Raw genomic sequence first — 20598 nt, forward strand, 5'->3', positions numbered from 1 at the left:
TGCATTTACTTAGTACATTGTACAAATATAGAAAGCATTATTTCAAATTATGTTCAGAAAATAACAAGTCCACCAACAGTACTTTAGTATTACATGTCTATTTTTAAAAGGCCTCTTTTAAAGACATATATTTTAAAAACACAAAATATAGAACAAAAGTCTTTAATGATAAATTTAAAAGACTGATTTTTTTCCTTAAATTATTATTCCTTACCATGTATGGTGTCATAAATTGGAAACCACCCTGAGATGACTGTTGCGGCTTCACTGTAGAGTAAAGGATCAATATCAATGTACACTTTACCAATGGCATCATTTGCACTATAAGTATCATGGTCAAGAACTGTGATCTGCAGAGGTTCATCTTGTAAATCTTCATCATCCACCTAAAAGTATACTTTAAAAGTTAAATCTTATCATTTTAAAATATTAACTATCACAAACGCATATATATATGAAATTTCAAAAAAATGACTTCTTTCTGGGAAAAAAAAATCTTATAGATTTATCTTCAAGCTCAAGGGTAGAGAGGGATTAACACCAAAAAAGGGCTTTAATTACTTTTTCTACACAAGATTACACATTCCTGAAGGGAAAAAAAAATTATGGCATACCTTCAAGTACAAGGGCAATAAACACACAGTATGAGCTTTTAACTACTTTTCTACACAGTATCCTAATTGTATTACTCTCTATATAATATCTAGCAAAAAATGTTTAAGGAATGTTGTAATAGAGCCCATATATCACCTAAAAACAGTAAGGATGCTCATGACCACAATGATGCCAAAATTTCTAAGGACAATTTCAGAGAATAAAACTGTAGGCAAAACTAACATATCATCTGTAAGAAAATAGAATTTATAAGTTCATGAATTAAAACCTTCCATATATTCATTATCCTGAAATAAATGTCTAACCTCATTCCTTCTTTTTTTTGCTCATTATCAAGTACCTGTCATGCTAGGCACTGTATCAACACAGAGGTATAACGAAGAAGGCAAAAAATAAAAAAAGATCTCTCCCTTATAGACGATAAGTTCACTATTTTGACAGCCATTCTCTAGATATTGCATAACCCCCAAATTGCCAGTACCTCTCCTAAAATATAGTAGCTAAAATGGACAAAAGGATTAATATTTCCTATGATTAAAATAATATACTTTTTTTTTTCTTTTACATCGGCAGGCACTGGCAATCGAACCTGGGTGTCCGGCATGGCAGGGGAGAACTCTGCTGCTGAGCCACTGTGGCCCGCTCTAAAATAATATACTTTTTAAATGAACTCTATGACTGTTCTGTGTAGCACATCATCAAATTTAACCTGTTGGTTAGTTTATTTGAACACCATAATTACATGGAATCTTGAATAAAGCATGAGATCTTGGTGGTTTGTGCAGGTTAGTGTGATGCCCAGATATAACCCAGAGTAATCTGGGCAGAGAATAAAAAGTATTTGTGAAGTCCCCTTGGGGGACTAGGGAGAAAGGATGAAATATTCAATGTCCCAATCTGGAGAATTCTGATAATCTCACAAACAGTGGCAACAACCAATTCAACTGGCTGAGCCCTGGATCTTGGGGTTCACCCCTATGAAACTTATTCCTGCTAAGCCTTCTTAGAAGTGAGCCTAAGAGTCACCCCCAGAGAACCTCTTATTGCTCATATGTGGCCTCTCTCTCTAAGTCAATTTGGCAGGTGAACTCACTGTCCCCACCCCCAAAGTGGGACATGACTCCCAGGGGTGTAAATCTCCCTGGCAACATGGGACAGAACTCCCAAGATGAGGTGGGACCCGTGTTCATGGAATTGAGAAAGCTTTCTTGACCAAAAGGGGGAAGAGAGAAATGAGGCAAAATAAAGTTTCAGTGGCTGAGACATTCATAACAGTCAGGAGGTTATCCTGGAGGTTATTCTTATTTATTATATAGATATATAGATATCCCTTTTTAGTTTATGGTGTATTGGAGTAGCTAGAAGGAAGTATCTGAAACTGTTGAACTGTGTTCCAGTAGTCTTGATTCTTGTAGATGACTATATAACTATATAGCTTTTATAGTGTGACCATGTGATTGTGAAAACCTTGTATCTGATGCTTTTATTCAGGGTATGGACAGATGAGGAAAAAAATAAGGAAAAAAATAAATAACTAATAGGGGTGAATAAGGGGTAAAAAAAAAATTGGGTAGATTGAAATACTAATGGTCAATGAGAGGGAAGGAAAAGGGTATGGGATGTTTGAGTTTTTTTTTTTCTTTATATTGCTTTTTCTGGAGTGATGCAAATGTTCTAAAATGATCATGGTGATGAATGCACATCTATGTGAAGATATTGTGAGCCACTGTTTATATACTACGGATGGCCTGTAAGTGTGTGAAGATTTCTCAATAACTTGTTTTTTTTAATTTATGAATGAAATTACATAACACCTTAAATTTGCCTTAAAATGCTACTGAAAGGACTTCCGGAGAAGATGGCAGCTTAGTAAGACGCGCGGATCTTACTTCCTCCTCCAGAACAGCAACTAAAGAAACAGAAACAATACAAAACAGCTCCTGGAGCCACGACAGAGACCAAAAAGACAGCGTACCCCATTCTGGAACGGCTGAATGGGCAGGGAGAATCCGCTGCGGTGAGATACCCGAGGGGCGGGCGTCTTCCCGGCCGGGGCGGATGGCGACTGGGGTCCCCTCCACGCACGTGGCTCCCCAGTCTGACTGGGAACATTGGATACCGGGGCCTTCCCGCCACGCTTGGCGTCTCGGGCCAGCTGGGCAATTTGGACCGGCACTCCCCCAAGCCGCGGCAGCCGGCGACACCCCCTCCACGCGCGGTTTCCCGGGCCGACTGCGAGATTCGGATTGGCAAGTTAAAGGAGCCACAGCATCTTTTACTGGTGGGACCCACAGACAGACGAGCGCCATGAGCGCTACCTACTGGGCAGGAAAAGAAAAACAGAGCCCAGAGATTTCACAGAAAAACCTTTCAACCAGCCGGGTCCCACACCCAGGGAAATCTGATCAAATGCCCAGACACCAGCAGAAAATAATGGATGGCGCTTGGAAAATTGAAGATATGGCCCAGTCAAAGGAACAAACCAATAGTTCAAATGAGATACAGGAGCTGAGACAACTAATGCTGAATATACTAACAGAATTGGAAAAACTCTTCAAAAACCAAATCAATAAATTGAGGGAGGACATGAAGAAGACATGGGCTGAACAAAAAGAAGAAATAGAAAATCTGAAAAAACAAATCAGAGAACTTATGGGAGTGAAGGACAAAGAAGAAAAAATGGAAAAAACAATGGATACCTACAATGGTAGATCTAAAGAGACAGAAGCTACAATTAGTGAACTGGAGGATGGAACATCTGAATTCCAAAAAGAAACAGAAACTATAGGGAAAAGAATGGAAAAACTTGAGCAGGGGATCAGGGAACTCAAGGACAATATGAAGCGCACAAATATACGTGTTGTGGGTGTCCCAGAAGGAGAAGAGAAGGGAAAAGGAGGAGAAAAACTAATGGAAGAAATTATCACTGAAAATTTCCCAACTCTTATGAAAGACCTAAATTTACAGATCCAAGAAGTGCAGCGCACCCCAAAGAGAATAGACCCAAATAGGCATTCTCCAAGACACTTACTAGTTAGAATGTCAGAGGTCAAAGAGAAAGAGAGGATCTTGACAGCAGCAAGAAAAAAACAATCCATCACATACAAGGGAAACCCAATAAGACTATGTGTAGATTTCTCAGCAGAAACCATGGAAGCTAGAAGACAGTGGGATGATATATTTAAATTACTAAAAGAGAAAAACTGCCAACCAAGACTTCTACATCCAGCAAAATTGTCCTTCAAAAATGAAGGAGAAATTAAAACATTTATAGACAAAAAGTCACTGAGAGAATTTGTGACCAAGAGACCAGCTCTGCAAGAAATACTAAAGGGAGCACTAGAGTCAGATATGAAAAGACAGAAGAGAGAGGTATGGAGTAAAGTGTAGAAAGAAGGAAAATCAGATATGAAATATATAATACAAAAGGCAAAATGGTAGAAGAAAATATTATCCAAACAGTAATAACACTAAAAGTTAATGGACTGAATTTCCCTATCAAAAAACATAGACTGGGGGGGGCCAAGATGGCGGCTCAGTAAGGTACGTGTGTCTTAGTTCCTCCTCCTCCAAAGCAACTACTAGGTGAACTGAAACAGTGCAGAACAGCTCCCGGGGCTATGGCAGGGAATGGACACACAGCGTACCCCAGTCTGGACTGGCTAGTCTGACTGAGACACTCGGCTGCGGTGAGATCCCGAGTGGTGCGCGATTTCCCGAGTAGCGGCAGCTGCGGCGGCTGGAGCTACTCCCTCCCTCCTTCCCGGGCTGGCTGAGAGTCTCGGAGAGGCAAGTTTCCCAAGCCGAGGCGGCCGGCGCCCCTCTTTTGCGGGCGGCTTCGAGTCTCGGCTTCGAGTCCGCGGCTACGAGTCTCGGATCAGAGGGCTGTCCAAGCCGCGGTGGCCACCCCCACAGGCAGCTTCCTGGTCCGGTGGGGAATTCCCCAGGCCAAGGCGGCCGGTGACCGACGCCCCTCCCCCGCGGGCGACTTCCTGGTCCGGTGGCGAATTCCCCGGGCCCGCTGTGGCCGGCGACCAGCCACAGGGTCCCCTCAAGCCGCGGTGACTGACGCCCCCACCATGCGCGGCCCATGAACCAACGGAGAGAATTGGATCGGAAATCCCCAGGCTGCGGAGATCGGTGACCGGGGGGGATCCATTCCAAACACGTAAGACAAACGTGTGCCACGAGCGCCACCTACTGGGCAGGATAAGAAAAACAGAACCCAGAGATTTCACAGAAAAATCTTACAACCTTGTTGGGTCCGACACCCAAGGAAATCTGACTAAATGCCCAGACGCCAGCAGCAGAAGATAATGGTTCACGCTCAGAAGATTGAGAATATGGCCCAATCAAAGGAACAAACCAATAGTTCAAATGAGATACAAGAGCTGAGACAACTAATGCTGAATATACGAACAGAAATGGAAAACCTCTTCAAAAATGAAATCGATAAATTGAGGGAGGACATGAAGAGGACATGGGCTGAACATAAAGAAGAAACAGAAAAACTGAAAAAACAAATCACAGAACTTAAGGAAGTGAAGGATAAAGTAGAAAAGATGGAAAAAACAATGGATACCTACAATGATAGATTTAAAGAGAAAGAGGATAGAATTAGTGATTTGGAGGATGGAACATCTGAATTCCAAAAAGAAACAGAAACTATAGGGAAAAGAATGGAAAAATTTGAACAGGGTATCAGGGAACTCAAGGACAATATGAACCGCACAAATATACGTGTTGTGGGTGTCCCAGGAGGAGAACAGAAAGGAAAAGGAGGAGAAAAACTAATGGAAGAAATTACCACTGAAAATTTCCCAACTCTTATGAAAGACCTAAAAGTACAGATCCAAGAAGTACAGCGCACCCCAAAGAGATTAGACCCAAATAGGAGTTCTCCAAGACACTTACTAGTTAGACTGTCAGAGGTCAAAGAGAAAGAGAGGATCTTGAAAGCAGCAAGAAAAAAACAATCCATCACATACAAGGGAAACCCAATAAGACTATGTGTAGATTTCTCAGCAGAAACCATGGAAGCTAGAAGACAGTGGGATGATATATTTAAATTACTAAAAGAGAAAAACTGCCAACCAAGACTCCTATATCCAGCAAAATTATCCTTCAAAAATGAGGGAGAAATTAAAACATTCTCAGACAAAAAGTCACTGAGAGAATTTGTGACCAAGAGACCAGCTCTGCAAGAAATACTAAAGGGAGCACTAGAGTCAGATACAAAAAGACAGAAGAGAGAGGTATGGAGAAGAGTGTAGAAAGAAGGAAAATCAGATATGATATATATAATACAAAAGGCAAAATGGTAGAGGAAAATATTATCCAAACAGTAATAACACTAAATGTCAATGGACTGAATTCCCCAATCAAAAGACATAGACTGGCAGAATGGATTAAAAAACAGGATCCTTCTATATGCTGTCTAAAGGAAACACATCTTAGACCCAAAGATAAACATAGGTTGAAAGTGAAAGGTTGGGAAAAGATATTTCATGCAAATAACAACCAGAAAACAGCAGGAGTGGCTATACTAATATCCAACAAATTAGACTTCAAATGTAAAACAGTTAAAAGAGACAAAGAAGGTACTATATACTAATAAAAGGAACAATTAAACAAGAAGACATAACAATCATAAATATTTACGCACCGAACCAGAATGCCCCAAAATACGTGAGGAATACACTGCAAACACTGAAAAGGGAAATAGACTCATATACCATAATAGTTGGAGACTTCAATTCACCACTCTCATCAATGGACAGAACATCTAGACAGAGGATCAATAAGAAATAGAGAATCTGAATATTATTATAAATGAGCTAGACTTAACAGACATTTATAGGACATTACATTCCACAACAGCAGGATACACCTTTTTCTCAAGTGCTCATGCATCATTCTCAAAGATAGACCATATGCTGGGTCACAAAGCAAGTCTTAACAAATTTAAAAAGATTGAAATCATACACAACACTTTCTTGGATCATAAAGGAATGAAGTTGGAAATCAATAATAGGTGGAGTGCCAGAAAATTCACAAATACGTGGAGGCTCAACAACACACTCCTAAACAACGAGTGGGTCAAAGAAGAAATTGCTAGAGAAATTAGCAAATACCTCGAGGCGAATGAAAATGAAAACACAACATATCAAAACTTATGGGACGCAGCAAAGGCAGTGTTAAGAGGGAAATTTATTGCCCTAAATGCCTGTATCAGAAAAGAAGAAAAGGCAAAAATGCAGGAATTAACTGTCCACTTGGAAGAACTGGAGAAAAAACAGCAAACTAATCCCAAAGCAAGCAAAAAGAAAGAAATAACAAAGATTAGAGCAGAAATAAATGAAATTGAAAACATGAAAACAATAGAGAAAATCAATAAGGCCAGAAGTTGGTTCTATGAGAAAATCAATAAGATTGATGGGCCCTTAGCAAGATTGACAAGAAGAAGAAGAGAGAGGATGCAAATAAATAAGATCAGAAATGGAAGAGGAGACATAACTACTGACCTCACAGATAAAGGAGGTAATAACAGGATACTATGAACAACTTTACACTAATAAATACAACAATTTAGAGGAAATGGACGGGTTCCTGGAAAGACATGAACAACCAACTTTGACTCAAGAAGATATAGATGACCTCAACAAACCAATCACAAATAAAGAAACTGAATCAGTCATTCAAAAGCTTCCTGAAAAGAAAAGTCCAGGACCGGACGGCTTCACATGTGAATTCTAGCAAACATTCCAGAAAGAATTAGTACCAACTCTCCTCAAACTCTTCAAAAAAATCGAAGCGGAGGGAAAACTACCTAATTCATTCTATGAAGCCAACATCACCCTCATACCAAAACCAGGCAAAGATATTACAAAAAAAGAAAACTACAGGCCAATCTCTCTAATGAATATAGATGCAAAAATCCTCAATAAAATTCTAGCAAATCATATCCAACAACACATTAAAAGAATTATACATCATGACCAAGTAGGATTCATCCCAGGTATGCAAGGATGGTTCAACATAAGAAAATCAATTAATGTAATACACCATATCAACAAATCAAAGCAGAAAAATCACATGATCATCTCAATTGATGCAGAGAAGGCATTCGACAAGATTCAACATCCTTTCCTGTTGAAAACACTTCAAAGGATAGGAATACAAGGGAACTTCCTTAAAATGATAGAGAGAATATATGAAAAACCCACAGCTAATATCATCCTCAATGGGGAAAAATTGAAAACTTTCCCCCTAAGATCAGGAAAAAGACAAGGATGTCCACTATCACCACTATTATTCAACATTGTGTTGGAGGTTCTAGCCAGAGCAATTAGACAAGAAAAAGAAATACAAGGCATCAAAATTGGAAAGGAAGAAGTAAAACTATCACTGTTTGCAGACGATATGATACTATACGTCGAAAACCCGGAAAAAGGCACATGAAGAGATGCTCAATGTCCCTGGCCATTAGAGAAATGCAAATCAAAACCACAATGAGATATCATCTCACACCCACCAGAATGGCCATTATCAACAAAACAGAAAATGACAAGTGCTGGAGAGGATGCGGTGAAAGAGGCACACTTATCCACTGTTGGTGGGAATGTCAAATGGTGCAACCACTGTGGAAGGCAGTTTGGCGGTTCCTCAAAAAGCTGAATATGAATTGCCATACGACCCAGCAATACCATTGCTGGGAATCTACTCAAAGGAATTAAGGGCAAAAACTCAAACGGACATTTGCACACCAATGTTTATAGCAGCGTTATTTACAATTGCAAAGAGATGGAAATAGCCAAAATGTCCATCAACAGACGAGTGGCTAAACAAACTGTGGTATATACATACGATGGAATATTATGCAGCTTTAAGGCAGGATAAACTTATGAAGCATGTAATAACATGGATGGACCTAGAGAACATTATGCTGAGTGAGTCTAGCCAAAAACTAAAAGACAAATACTGTATGGTCCCAATGATGTGAATCGACACTCGAGAATAAACTTGGAATATGTCATTGGTAACAGAGTTCAGCAGGAGTTAGAAACAGGGTAAGATAATGGGTAATTGGAGCTGATGGGATACAGACTGTGCAATAGGACTAGATATAAAAACTCAAAAATGGACAGCACAATAATACCTACTTGTAAAGTAATCATGTTAAAGCACTGAATGAAGCTGCATCCGAGCTATAGGTTTTTGTTTTGTTTTGTTTTGTTCTTACTATTATTACTTTTATTTTTTTTCTCTATATTAACATTCTATATCTTTTTCGGTTGTATTGCTAGTTCTTCTAAACCGATGCAAATGTACTAAGAAACGATGATCATGCATCTATGTGATGATGTTAAGAATTACTGATTGCATATGTAGAATGGTATGATTTCTAAAAAAAAGAAAAAAAAATGGACAGCACAATACTACCTAATTGTAATGTAATTATGTTAAAACACTGAATGAAGCTGCATCTGAGCTATAGTTTTTTTTTCTTATATATTTTTGTATTTTTATTTTTATTTTTTCTCTATATTATCATTTTATTTCTTTTTCTGTTGTCTTGCTATTTCTTTTTCTAAATCGATGCATATGTACTAAGAAATGATGATCATACATCTATGTGATGATATTAAGAATTACTGATTGCATATGTAGAATGGAATGATTTCTAAATGTTGTGTTAGCTAATTTTTTTTAATTAATAAAAAAATAGAAAAATAAATAAATAAATAAAAGACATAGACTGGCAGAATGGATTACGACCCAGCAATACCACTGCTAGTTATCTACTCAAAGGACTTAAGGGCAAAGACACAGACGGACATTTGCACACCAGTGTTTATAGCAGCATTATCTACAATTGCAAAGAGATGGAAACAGCCAAAATGTCCATCAACAGACGAGTGGCTAAACAAATTGTGGGGTATACCTACGATGGAATATTATGCAGCTTTAAAACAGACTAAACTTATGAAGCATGTAATAACATGGATGGACCTAGAGAACATTATGCTGACTGAGTCTAGCCAAAAACTAAAGGACAAATACTGTATGGTCCCACTGATGTGAACCGACATTCGAGAATCAGCTTGGAATATATCATTGGTAACAGAGACCAGCAGGAGTTAGAAACAGGGGAAGATAATGGGTAATTAGAGCTGAAGGGATACAGACTGTGCAACAGGACTAGATACAAAAACTCAAAAATGGACAGCACAATAATACCTAAGTGTAATGTAACTATGTTGGATTTATCAAAATATAAATTTTGTACCAAATAAACATTTTTTGCTTTAGTCTTATACATAAAAGTTTTAAAATATTAATTACCATCTATTTTCAACACCCTGCATTATTAACATTCCTTTGTTCTTCCTCATTATTTGCCTCAATTTACCAGTCTTGTCCTCCCACTCTCCCTGGATGCTGTAGAGAGTTCTACTAGATTCTGGAATTTCAAAGTTTTGAAACTTAACCCCACAAAGAATAGGTCAAGCCTACTTAAAATTAGGCCTAAGAGTCACCCCCAAGAGAACCTCTTTTGTTGCTCAAATGTGGCATCTCTCTCTCAGCCAACATGACAAGCAAACTCACTGCCCTCCCCCTCTCTACGTGGGATGTGACTCCCAGGTGTGTGTACCTTCCTGGCAACGTGGGACAGAAATCCTGGAATGAGCTGAGATTCAGCATCAGGGGACTGAGAAAACCTTCTCGACCGAAAGGGGAAGAGAGAAATGAGACAAAATAAAGTGTCAATGGCTGAGAGATTCCAAACAGAGTCAAGAGGTTATCCTGGAGGTTATTCTTATACATTAAGTAGATATCACCTTGTTATTGAAGATTTAATGGAGAGGCTGGAGGGAACTGCCTGAAAATGTAGAGCTGTGTTCCAATAGCCGTGTTTCTTGATGATGACCGAATAATGATATAGCTTTCACAATGAAAAAAAAAGGAAAACCTTGTGTCTGATGCTCCTTTTATCTATGGTATGGACAGATGAGTAAAATATAGGGATTAAAAATAAAAAATAAAAGGAGGAACAAAGATTATAATATATTGGGTAGATGGAAATACTAGTGGTCCATGAGAGGGAGGGGTAAGGGGAATGGTATGTATGAGGTTTTTCTTTGTATTTCTTTTTCTGGAGTGATGCAAATGTTCTAAGAAATGATCATGGTGATGAATACACAACTATGCGATGATATTGTGAGCCACTGACTGTGTACCATGTATGGAGTGTTTGTAGGTTAAGAATGTGCATGTTTGTATGTTGTTTGGGTTTCTCAATAAAAAAAAAGGCAAAGATTATCAGACAGGATAAAAAACAAAAAACCCCACTATATCCTATTTACAAGACACCTTTTAAATAAGGATACAGAAAGACTGAAAATAAAATGACAGAAAATGATAGGACATGCAAGCACTAAATGTGGGAAACTGCTTATGGCACCGGCAGTATGCCAGCTATCTTGTGGTCTGATGCCATCTTAGGTACTAACTAAAGTTAAGTTTCTATCTCAAGTTAAGTTTCTATTTCCTCATTTCTGCTCTGCCTTTCCCCGAAATTAGCTGACCAGCCTTGGCTGATCAGCCTTTCCCAGCTTAGTCCCTGCTGATTGGTTGCTTAACTGCAGGGTAATGCCCAACCTCTGCTGACGTCCGATACAAGTCACCTCCCCTTCCTTACTGCATAAATACCCTGGATTCGCCCTCAATAAACAAGACTTGATCAGAAAAAAAAAAAAATGCTACTGAAAGAAAAAAAATCATGGGAAAGGGTTAGCAGGTGAAACAAAAACAGCAGAATTTAGAATTTAAAGGTGGGTGATGGGTAGTCAGAAGTTCATTAAACCAAACTATCTTTATGCACGTTTGAAAGTTTTCACAATGAAAGATTAAAATAATAATTTTGAATTCCAATCCATTTTGAATTGCCTGTTATCCAACAACATTCTCTCTACCACTACCACGTTGTCTATACATTTAACAAAAAGGACTCATAAATCAAGCCATTCCATTCCTCTAATTTCTAAATCCATTAATAACACTCTTGGCATATACTTATTCAATCACTTATTTGTTCACCTCTAAGTTCTACCATTTTTCTCATGCTACACTAACAAATCTTTTCCTGACATCATAGAGCTCTATGCTAACTAAGTGAACTGGAAATACATATATTTCCAGAAAGAGACAGATAAGTAATCATGTGAATAATCTATATAAATTTAGGAATTGATTATAACAAAGTAACTGATGATATCTAATAGTTGCATTGAAGCCATTTCAAATTAAGAAATATCAAATACCAAAAATGACGATCTCAGACATTTTTTAAGTGTTTAAAATTTTTAACCGGACAGCAATATGCCCAAATAAAAGATTACAATTCCTAGCCTCTCTTCCAGCAAATGGAAATAAAAGGCATAAGTTAATGCACAAAACTAGGTAAGCTAGGGAAACACTTCTTAAAGAGAGCTTGCTTAGCTAAAATACATACAATTTTAATTCACTTCCCCTCCAACTCCTCTTACCCCAGCTCCTTCTTCCTGCCTAGAACACTAATCAGTAGAACTTCAGCTAGTAGCTTAGAGCCTAAAGTGACATTGAGTATAGAAGCAATGGGCTATGGATGATTGAGAAGAGACAGAATGGTCTTGGGTCCCAAATGATTTCATACTATTCTACACACTGCCTGGCTAAACACCGCTTTTATTTGAGAGAAAACTAAACACATATTGTGTTTAAGCCATTGTTTTGGGAGTTCATGACACTACTATATTGGTAACTGATAAATGAGATTTACTTTACTGTTGTTAATGATAAACACAAAGTTTAAGCACATGTTTTCATACCATAAACATATAATATCATTTAGAAGTGCTAGTCAAAATAGTAACTTACTAAATTTTAAGGGATATGGCTGGTAACTTTAAGTTCCTAAAAGTCATTAATATTATTTAAAAAGCCTTATTTCAAAATTGTACAGATACGGGCAGGTCACAATGGCTCAGCAGGCAGAATTCTCGCCTGCCATGCCGGAGGACCCGGGTTTGATTCCTGGTGCCTGCCCATGAAAAAAAGGGAAAAAAAAAATGTACAGATACATTAATTTTTAAAAACTGTTTAGGTACATTGGAGCATTAAAAATTACAAGTATTGTGTCAACTAAATGAAATTTCCATTTACTTAAGATATTAATTTCCTAGTATCATGAAAACTACTCTAACACATAAAGCTGACTCTTCCTTCCATTTCAATAACAATGCAATTGACCAAAACCATTTGTTTTTTAACCATTTCTATGTTAGACAAAAGAAAAAGCCACAAGCATTGGAATGTTTTGTTAGAGCAATGATGATTCACTTTGTAATTCTAATTTGAAGTGAATTCATGAAAACAGTAAGTTCACTCTGTTGCTTTCTCTGACTCATATATTCCATATTTTTACCTTACTAATATAGTTTTTAAATGATACAATATATATATAGACAGTATTGGGCCTTTTTCAAAAATACGTATTGGAAACATCTAAAAAAAAAATCTGTACCTTGTTCTTTTGTGATTTTTGGTATATGATAAAATCCAGAGAAACTACTAAATGATATATTTGAGATGGTCTATTTTTGCATCTATATCATATTCACATACTATATTTGAACTGCAATGTCATTTTTTTAAAACTCAATATCCTAAATTAAGCAGAAAAGGAAATGTCTGTGGGGTAGGAAAACTACCATCTCTGAAATAACAAGTAGTCATATCACTCCTGGAAAAAAAGTCACCCATAATACTCAAAAAATGCTGGCATTTAAAAACTTACCTCAAATTTAAACCATTCAGAGTTCCACTGGGGATTGAGTGATTTGTGATACACGTCTGTTTTAAAGGTGGTATTACCAAATTTTACCTAAAAAACAAGTAAGAAATAATTCAAATATAAATATCAAAAATATGAATAAAACTAAATTTTCATGTCAGCCAAGCAACAGGGAGAAGGATTAATCATGGAGGGGTGAAAAAGATACTATCCCCGGACACATAAGGAAAGGAATCACAGATGGATCCCAGTAAGCTTATAGGATATACTTGGAACAAGGGATTATCCACTGTTCTACTTTGACTTCCCTACGGGAAGTTAAAAATATAGATTATTATGCCAGCATGGAGTAATCAGCATGGCCTTCACTAAACAGGGACTCAGAGGAAAGATGGGAGTCTGGGGCAGGGCAGCAAAACTAAAATCAGAAGGTAAAAAGGTCACCTGACATTCCTCTTACCACATCAGCAAGGAAATCCAGAGCTACGGTCCATTAATATATAAGAATTTAGTCATATTTCTTTGTATTTTCAACCTTACCTATACTGTTATTTTTTAAAATCCCTTATCTGTGCACACAATGGTGACCAGCAATAAACTTTATCCTTTAAGGTTTTTAGGCTATCTTCAGGGACAATGAAAGGAGCTGGATGCGGAGACTATCTTATTTCATAACTAATTTTGTCAGGCACTAAAACATGAAGATCCAAAAATAAGTAAATAAGAAAATGAAGAAGGGAGTAAGCAGGCTAAATCTTTGGTACTTCAGACAAAGAATGGAGAGTATGAAATCTTACACTATACTATGACAAGTATAAGGAAATGTATAGGAAGCTTAAGCACAAAATAGCTAGGCAACTAATTCATAGCTTTCCTTACCTTTCCTAAATTTGATCTCTTCAAATTCTTCTATCAATTATATTACTTCACACCATCAAGTACCTCTCCTAAACTCAAAATTCACTACAAGTTATCCTCTTTATCACTAAGACCCACACATTGTTTTGTACACAGTAATCTGCCTTAGTTAGCTAATCTATGAAATCTCACTTCCTGTTCGATCTACAATCCTACTTTTGGCATTAGTATACTTACTCACATTTTGTTTAGTCAATCCAGGGTTCTTTCTAAAAGTGGAGTTTCTAAAACGTAATTGTTTTTTCTCTTCTGTATATTTTCGTACTTATTTTATCATTCAATTTGAATTTATCAAGTATGATAACAATTACTGATACCTAAGCAGTTTGATTCAAAGTTAGAAATCATGAAAAATTATGTAAAAATATAATGTATTGACTGGTTGAGTCTATAATAAAGTCAGAAAATATATAACAAACTGAGAGAGTATTTGCCAAAAAATGACACAAAGAGCTAATTTTCCCAATTTCTAAAGAGTTTTTACAAAGCAACATTTTAAAGCACAGTAGAAAAATGGGCAAAGGACAGAAGCAGACAATTTAAAAAAATGGAAATACAGATGTCATTTAGACAAAGAAAAGATCAACCTCACTGACAGTAAGAGATATAACTACATTTTTACTGATCAGGTTAGTAAAGATCAAAAGGTTTGAAAACACACTGTTGTCAAGTCACCCTCCTACTTTGTTGGGGGAGTGCAAATTAGAATAATCTCTACAGAGAACAGTTTGATAACATATTATCAAAATTTTAACTGCTTATATCCTTTAAGTCAGCGATTCTATTTCTTGGAATTTATCATTCAAAAAGACATACAATGACATATATAAGTGCATTATAGTGGCAAAAGATCGGAAACAACCTAAATATTTATCAATTTGGAACTGGTTAAATTAAGTACAATAAAGCCATATGATACAGGGCTAAACAGGAGAATGAAACTATTTCCTACACATTGACACAGAACATGAAGATGTACCTTTCTAGTACAGAACAGTGTCTATGGCATTCTTTGGGAGTGGGGGTACAAAATGTTATCCTTTCTGCTTATACAGCCTCAGATTATTTCTAGGATACAAAGTAACTGTGGCCACTAGAAAAAAGCAGAACAGTTTGCTTAAGAAAAAGAGATGAGAGGGAGCCTGACTTCTTTTGTACTTTTTGAATTCTGAACAATGTGCATATATTAGTTACTTTTTAAATGCACTATTTTAAAATTCAAAAACAACAAAAACTCAAATAAAATTCAAATGACAATAACCTTATTTTTATTTAAATTAAAGCATTTTAGATCCTCTAACAGTAGTATATCCTAGAGAAGTATGTTCACATGAGCCCCACTCCTATTCTACCACCATGACTTCTAAAAGAAATTTTAAAAAATAACCTAAATATTCATTCAACAGGAAAATGGTTAAATAAATCACATCTATGTATACTAAAGAATGGAGTAGATAGATACATATGTCAGAAAATGTCAAAGGCACAATAATTGAAAAAAAACAAGTAACAGTATTTACAAATTACATTTGTTTTTTAAAATGTGCTGTAAGTAAAAGTTGTTTTTTTTAAATGGGGGGAGATGAACACAACAGCCAAAGAATTGACAGCAATGATCTTTGAAGAAGGGACAATAAGGAGTAGGGAATGTAGTATTGTACAGTAAGTATAAGTAAGAGGCTTTTAAGTTTTACTTCTCAGTTAAAATCTTTTATTATGGGAAGGATTCATGTATTACTCGAGTACCTTCTCAAATTTTAAATCACAGAAGTTAAAGAAACAAAACTGAATGAGTATTGTTTGAGGGAAGAGAAGAGAGACTACTTACTCCTTAGTTACTAATTTAAATTTCATTATGTTATATTTTGGTGTTCAAAACATTAAAGAAATATTTACTGTTAAATTTATCTAAAAATTGCTTTATTTGAAGTAAAATGTTGCTAGGATTTATAAAACTATTCAAAAATCAAATACACTTACGGGTTTTAGCTCAACTGTCAAAAATAGCACATCATTTTTAAGATATGAGCTCGGAGCCCTCTTCATTTTTTGTCTTACTATAGTAGTTGTGCTATACTATGCTTTTCAAGAGTGAGTGTGGGGAACTGTCCTTTCTAGATATAGTAAAGAACTCATATTCCCAAACTACATTAAACAAACAATAAAAACAAAATTTTACAAAAGGAAAAAAGGCTAGAGTGTGTATTTTGCCAAAATTGAGGTATTTCCCTTCTATTAAAGAAGAACCAGTTTATTTAGTCTTATTTAATTCAAAGAGGATTTTATTACTCAGCAACTAAATAAATACTGAACCCAACAGTATGGATTTACAAATTTCTTAAAGAAAATTCTGGAATTATAATTGAGATACCCTGAATAAGCAGAGGGTTTTCTTTCTCTATTCATTACCTAAATTAACATAAGAAAGCTATTTAACCTACTACTTAAGGCTGTTTCCTCCTATGAAAAGCGGGGGTTGCTGTGAACATCAGGAGATAATACATGCAGAGACAGCAAAATGGTACACAGAATAGTACACAGAACGGTACACAGAAAATATTCATTAAGTATTAATATCCTTTTCTCTCCCTTTTCGTTCAAAGGCTCCTAGATAAACACAAAATGACAATTTTGTTTAGCCAAACAGCTTATAAATGCATATTAATATTCGGATATATTTCCATTCATGTTTCCCTTGAACAGGACCTGTTATGCGTCCTGTAGATTCCTGCAAGAATAATCTTTAAATATTACTTGGCAAGATGTAGTGGAGAGGCTGGAGGGAACTGCCTGAAAATGTAGAGCTGTGTTCCAGTAGCCATGTTTCTTGATGATGATTGAACAATGATATAGCTTTCACAATGAGACCCTGTGAATGTGAAAACCTTATGTCTGATGCTCCTTTTAGCTACTATATCAACAGAAGAATAGAACATATGGAATAAAAATAAATAATAGAGGGAACAAATGTTAAAATAAATTCAGTTTGAAAAGTGGTAAATGAAAGCAAGGTGTAAGGGGTATGGTACGTAGAGTTTTTTTTTTCTCTATTATCATTTTATTTCTTTTTCTGTTGTCTTTTTATTTCTTTCTCTAAATCGATGCAAATGTACTAAGAAATGATGAATATGCAACTATGTGATGATATTAAGAATTACTGATTGTATATGTAGAATGGAATGATATTTAAATGTTTTGCTTGTTAATTTTTTTTTTAATTAATAAAAAAAAGTTAAAAAAAATATATTACTTGGCCTTCTCTGGCTCCCAAAAATCCTCATATCTTATACAGTAGAAATTCACTTAATCAAAGCAATCAGGATCAGTATGCAATAAATTAATCAAGTATTTTGGTTAAAGAAGAAAATGAGTAAAAATGATACAAACTGTAAACACTTCAGATAAAACATACAAATATTCAATCCTTGGTCTTCTAATGTAAATCTAAGATCTCTTCTTAGGTCCAACGTTTAGAGCAAAGGTCCAATGTTTAGAGCTCCCTATCTTTTGGGGTATACGCCACAACCATTATGCATCATCTGTGATTTCTACCTTGGGTTTCTCTAATGTGGTGGTATAACTTAAGAAACGTGTCTAAAGAAATAATGAACACAGAATGCTAGATTTTTTTACACTCTTTTCTTCGTTTAATTTGAGAGCAATTTTTAGTAACTTCGCATTAAGCCTTTACTTGGCACTGTTAATTTCATTTTCATACTCATTTCACCAATTTATACAATGTTTAAATAAATTACAACAAACACAGTTGACATACACAGGCTTGGGAATAAAGACAACTGCTCCTTGGTAAAGCATATCAACTAACTGATGGGAAAGCAGCCACAGGCACATGGCAAGAGGGTAGTGTTATGGTTGAAGAGGCATCAGAGAGTAAGCTTTATGGAAGGAATGCAGAACATTGGTGACTGAAGTACACAGTAGGGAAGCTGGTTAAAAGAGCCTCTACTGTTGAGGCTGCTCTTTCTTGTTTTCAGACCATCTGTTAATATGTAAACCCCTTGCCTAGCTAAATTATTTTCCACTTCCATTCAATAAGAACCCACCCTTTCATGTTCTGTCACACCTTTTACTTTTACCAAGTTTGTCCTATTCATCTGAAAAATGTCCATTTATTCTCTCTACCTATCCAAATTTTACCATCTTTTAAGCCCAGCATAAAGATTTTTCATGACTAGTCCAGGCTTCATTATCTCCCTCTTCTAGGAGCTTACACAGTACCTAAAGTCTATAACATACAGCTTAGCCCTTCATTAGATCGTAATCCCTCATTATTCCTTTTCTCCTGCATTAATTTGTCCCTTTCTTTTGTACCATACCTATTAACATACAATTATATTCTAGTATCTTCTATTTTTTAAGTACTAAAAGTTAAATACTCCCCCCAAATACCACACTTTTTGTCCTCTGCCCTTTGTAGCATATTTCTTGAAACAGTTGTCTATTTATGCTCCTTTTATTTCCTCACTACTCATGCATTTTAACCCTCTTTAACCCACTACAGTATGGGTTTCCGTGCTCACCACTCCTCCTGCTGGATCAGCAATAACTCACACGTTGTCCAACCCAATGATTTCTCTGTCCTCTTACTGACCTCTCAGTGCCATTTAACAGTTGAAGACTTCCTCTATCTAAAACACTTCTTTCTTGCCTTCTGAGATATTACATTTCCAATTTTTCTTCTATCCAATGGCTAACAATCTCAGTTTCCTTCCCCAAGTCTTCCTCTTCTAATAGGGCTATTAAAGTCAAATTTCTTCAAAGATCCATCCCTCAATTCTCCCTCCCTAAGGCAGAGGTTTGCAAAAGGGACAGAACCAACTCCCAAGAGAACGTTAGAAATGTCTAGTGTTTATGAGGAGAATACTAATAGCATTTAGTAGGGCCAGAGATGCTGGATGTCCTGCAATGTAAAAGATAATCACAAACAATGAAGACTTGTTTCCTGTCATTACATTCAAATGCCCCACCAGACAGTCAAGCAGCTAAGAAAAAAAGAAAAAGAAGAAGAAACTAGAGAGAACCTAACTTGGCTTAAAAGATAAAAGTATTTTATGGGGTTTTAATATACATAATTTTCAAGAAATATGGCCAAGACATAAATCAAGAAACAATTCTGCTTTGCTTAGTTTAGAATGTTGTCATGAATTGACTATTTTAGAAAAGTCAAATAGTCAATGCCAAGGAAGGCTATGGTATCTTAGATGCCAAAACTATGCAATTGTATTTCCCCTGAGTGAGAAACAGTCACATTCATGCAATTTTACATGTAGGTGAGGCACACCCTATTGCCCTTCCCTGCTTTATTTTCCTCCATATAGGGTACTTCTCACCGTCTAGCATACTGTATCTTTTACTAAATTATCTTCTTTATGATCTCCATCATCCCACCAAAATATGAGTTCCATGACCGAAAAAAATTTTTGTTTTATTCATTGCCATTTCCCCAGAGTCCAGTAAAGTTCCTGATATATACAAAGACTCATTAATTTTGACTCAATCTGAATACGTCATAATGTTTCCTTCTATGGTCGTGAACAAATACTTCCACTGAAATACCCATTATTAAAAAGTATTGTTTTTATTTCTCTATCCTATTACAGTTACAGCATTATATTGATTTTTCTAAATTGTGAGTATGTAGGTTATATTTTCCATGAATATTATGCCAGAATATCAAACGGTGGACTACATTATATAAAAAAGGGGCATTAGGCCTCCCAGGTTTGAGAACTTCTGGCCTATGTAAGTTCATTTTTAACTCAGACCTCTCTTCTGAACATCATATTCACAAATCCAGCTGCCTCTGGGCAAACTTCAATATAGGTCCTGAAAGACATCTCAAACCTAACATGCCCAGTGGATCTTGATTCTACGCTCACTCAATCTATTTCTGTCATCTCTCAATACCTCCCAACCCCACATCAGGGAAGTTTCAGAAAATGACCTCAATGACTCCAAAGAGTAATCTTTTATTTTCCCTTTCCCTGCTGCCCTACGCCAATCTACCAATAAATCTTCTAGAGTCTGTATTCAAAGCATATCTGGAATCCATCAATTTTTATTAATGAAACCATTACCTTGGCCCAGACCATCTCTTATTTGAATCATTACAAAACCTCCTAATTGGCTGCTTGCTTCTGCTCTTTCCCCTCTTCAATCCATTCTCCACACAGAAATAAAAGTGTTCCTCTTAACAGCTGTTTCCTATT

At 36.3% G+C, this 20598-nt stretch overlaps 1 protein-coding gene across 11 annotated transcripts in view; it reads right to left on the reverse strand.

Moving 5' to 3' along the window:
• C2CD5 (C2 calcium dependent domain containing 5) overlaps window positions 1-20598 on the reverse strand; it is a 204495-nt gene that overhangs the window by 91615 nt on the left and 92282 nt on the right. For all 11 annotated transcript variants that reach the window (XM_077170284.1, XM_077170273.1, XM_077170272.1 and 8 more), the window contains exons 3-4: window positions 13454-13540; window positions 215-386 (exon numbers count right to left, since the gene is read on the reverse strand). In XM_077170284.1, coding sequence (XP_077026399.1) covers window positions 215-386; window positions 13454-13540 — 259 coding nt within the window. The remainder of the gene's footprint in view (window positions 1-214; window positions 387-13453; window positions 13541-20598) is intronic.

This window comes from Tamandua tetradactyla, chromosome 7, assembly GCF_023851605.1.
Source record: "Tamandua tetradactyla isolate mTamTet1 chromosome 7, mTamTet1.pri, whole genome shotgun sequence".
Lineage (NCBI taxonomy): Eukaryota > Metazoa > Chordata > Mammalia > Pilosa > Myrmecophagidae > Tamandua > Tamandua tetradactyla.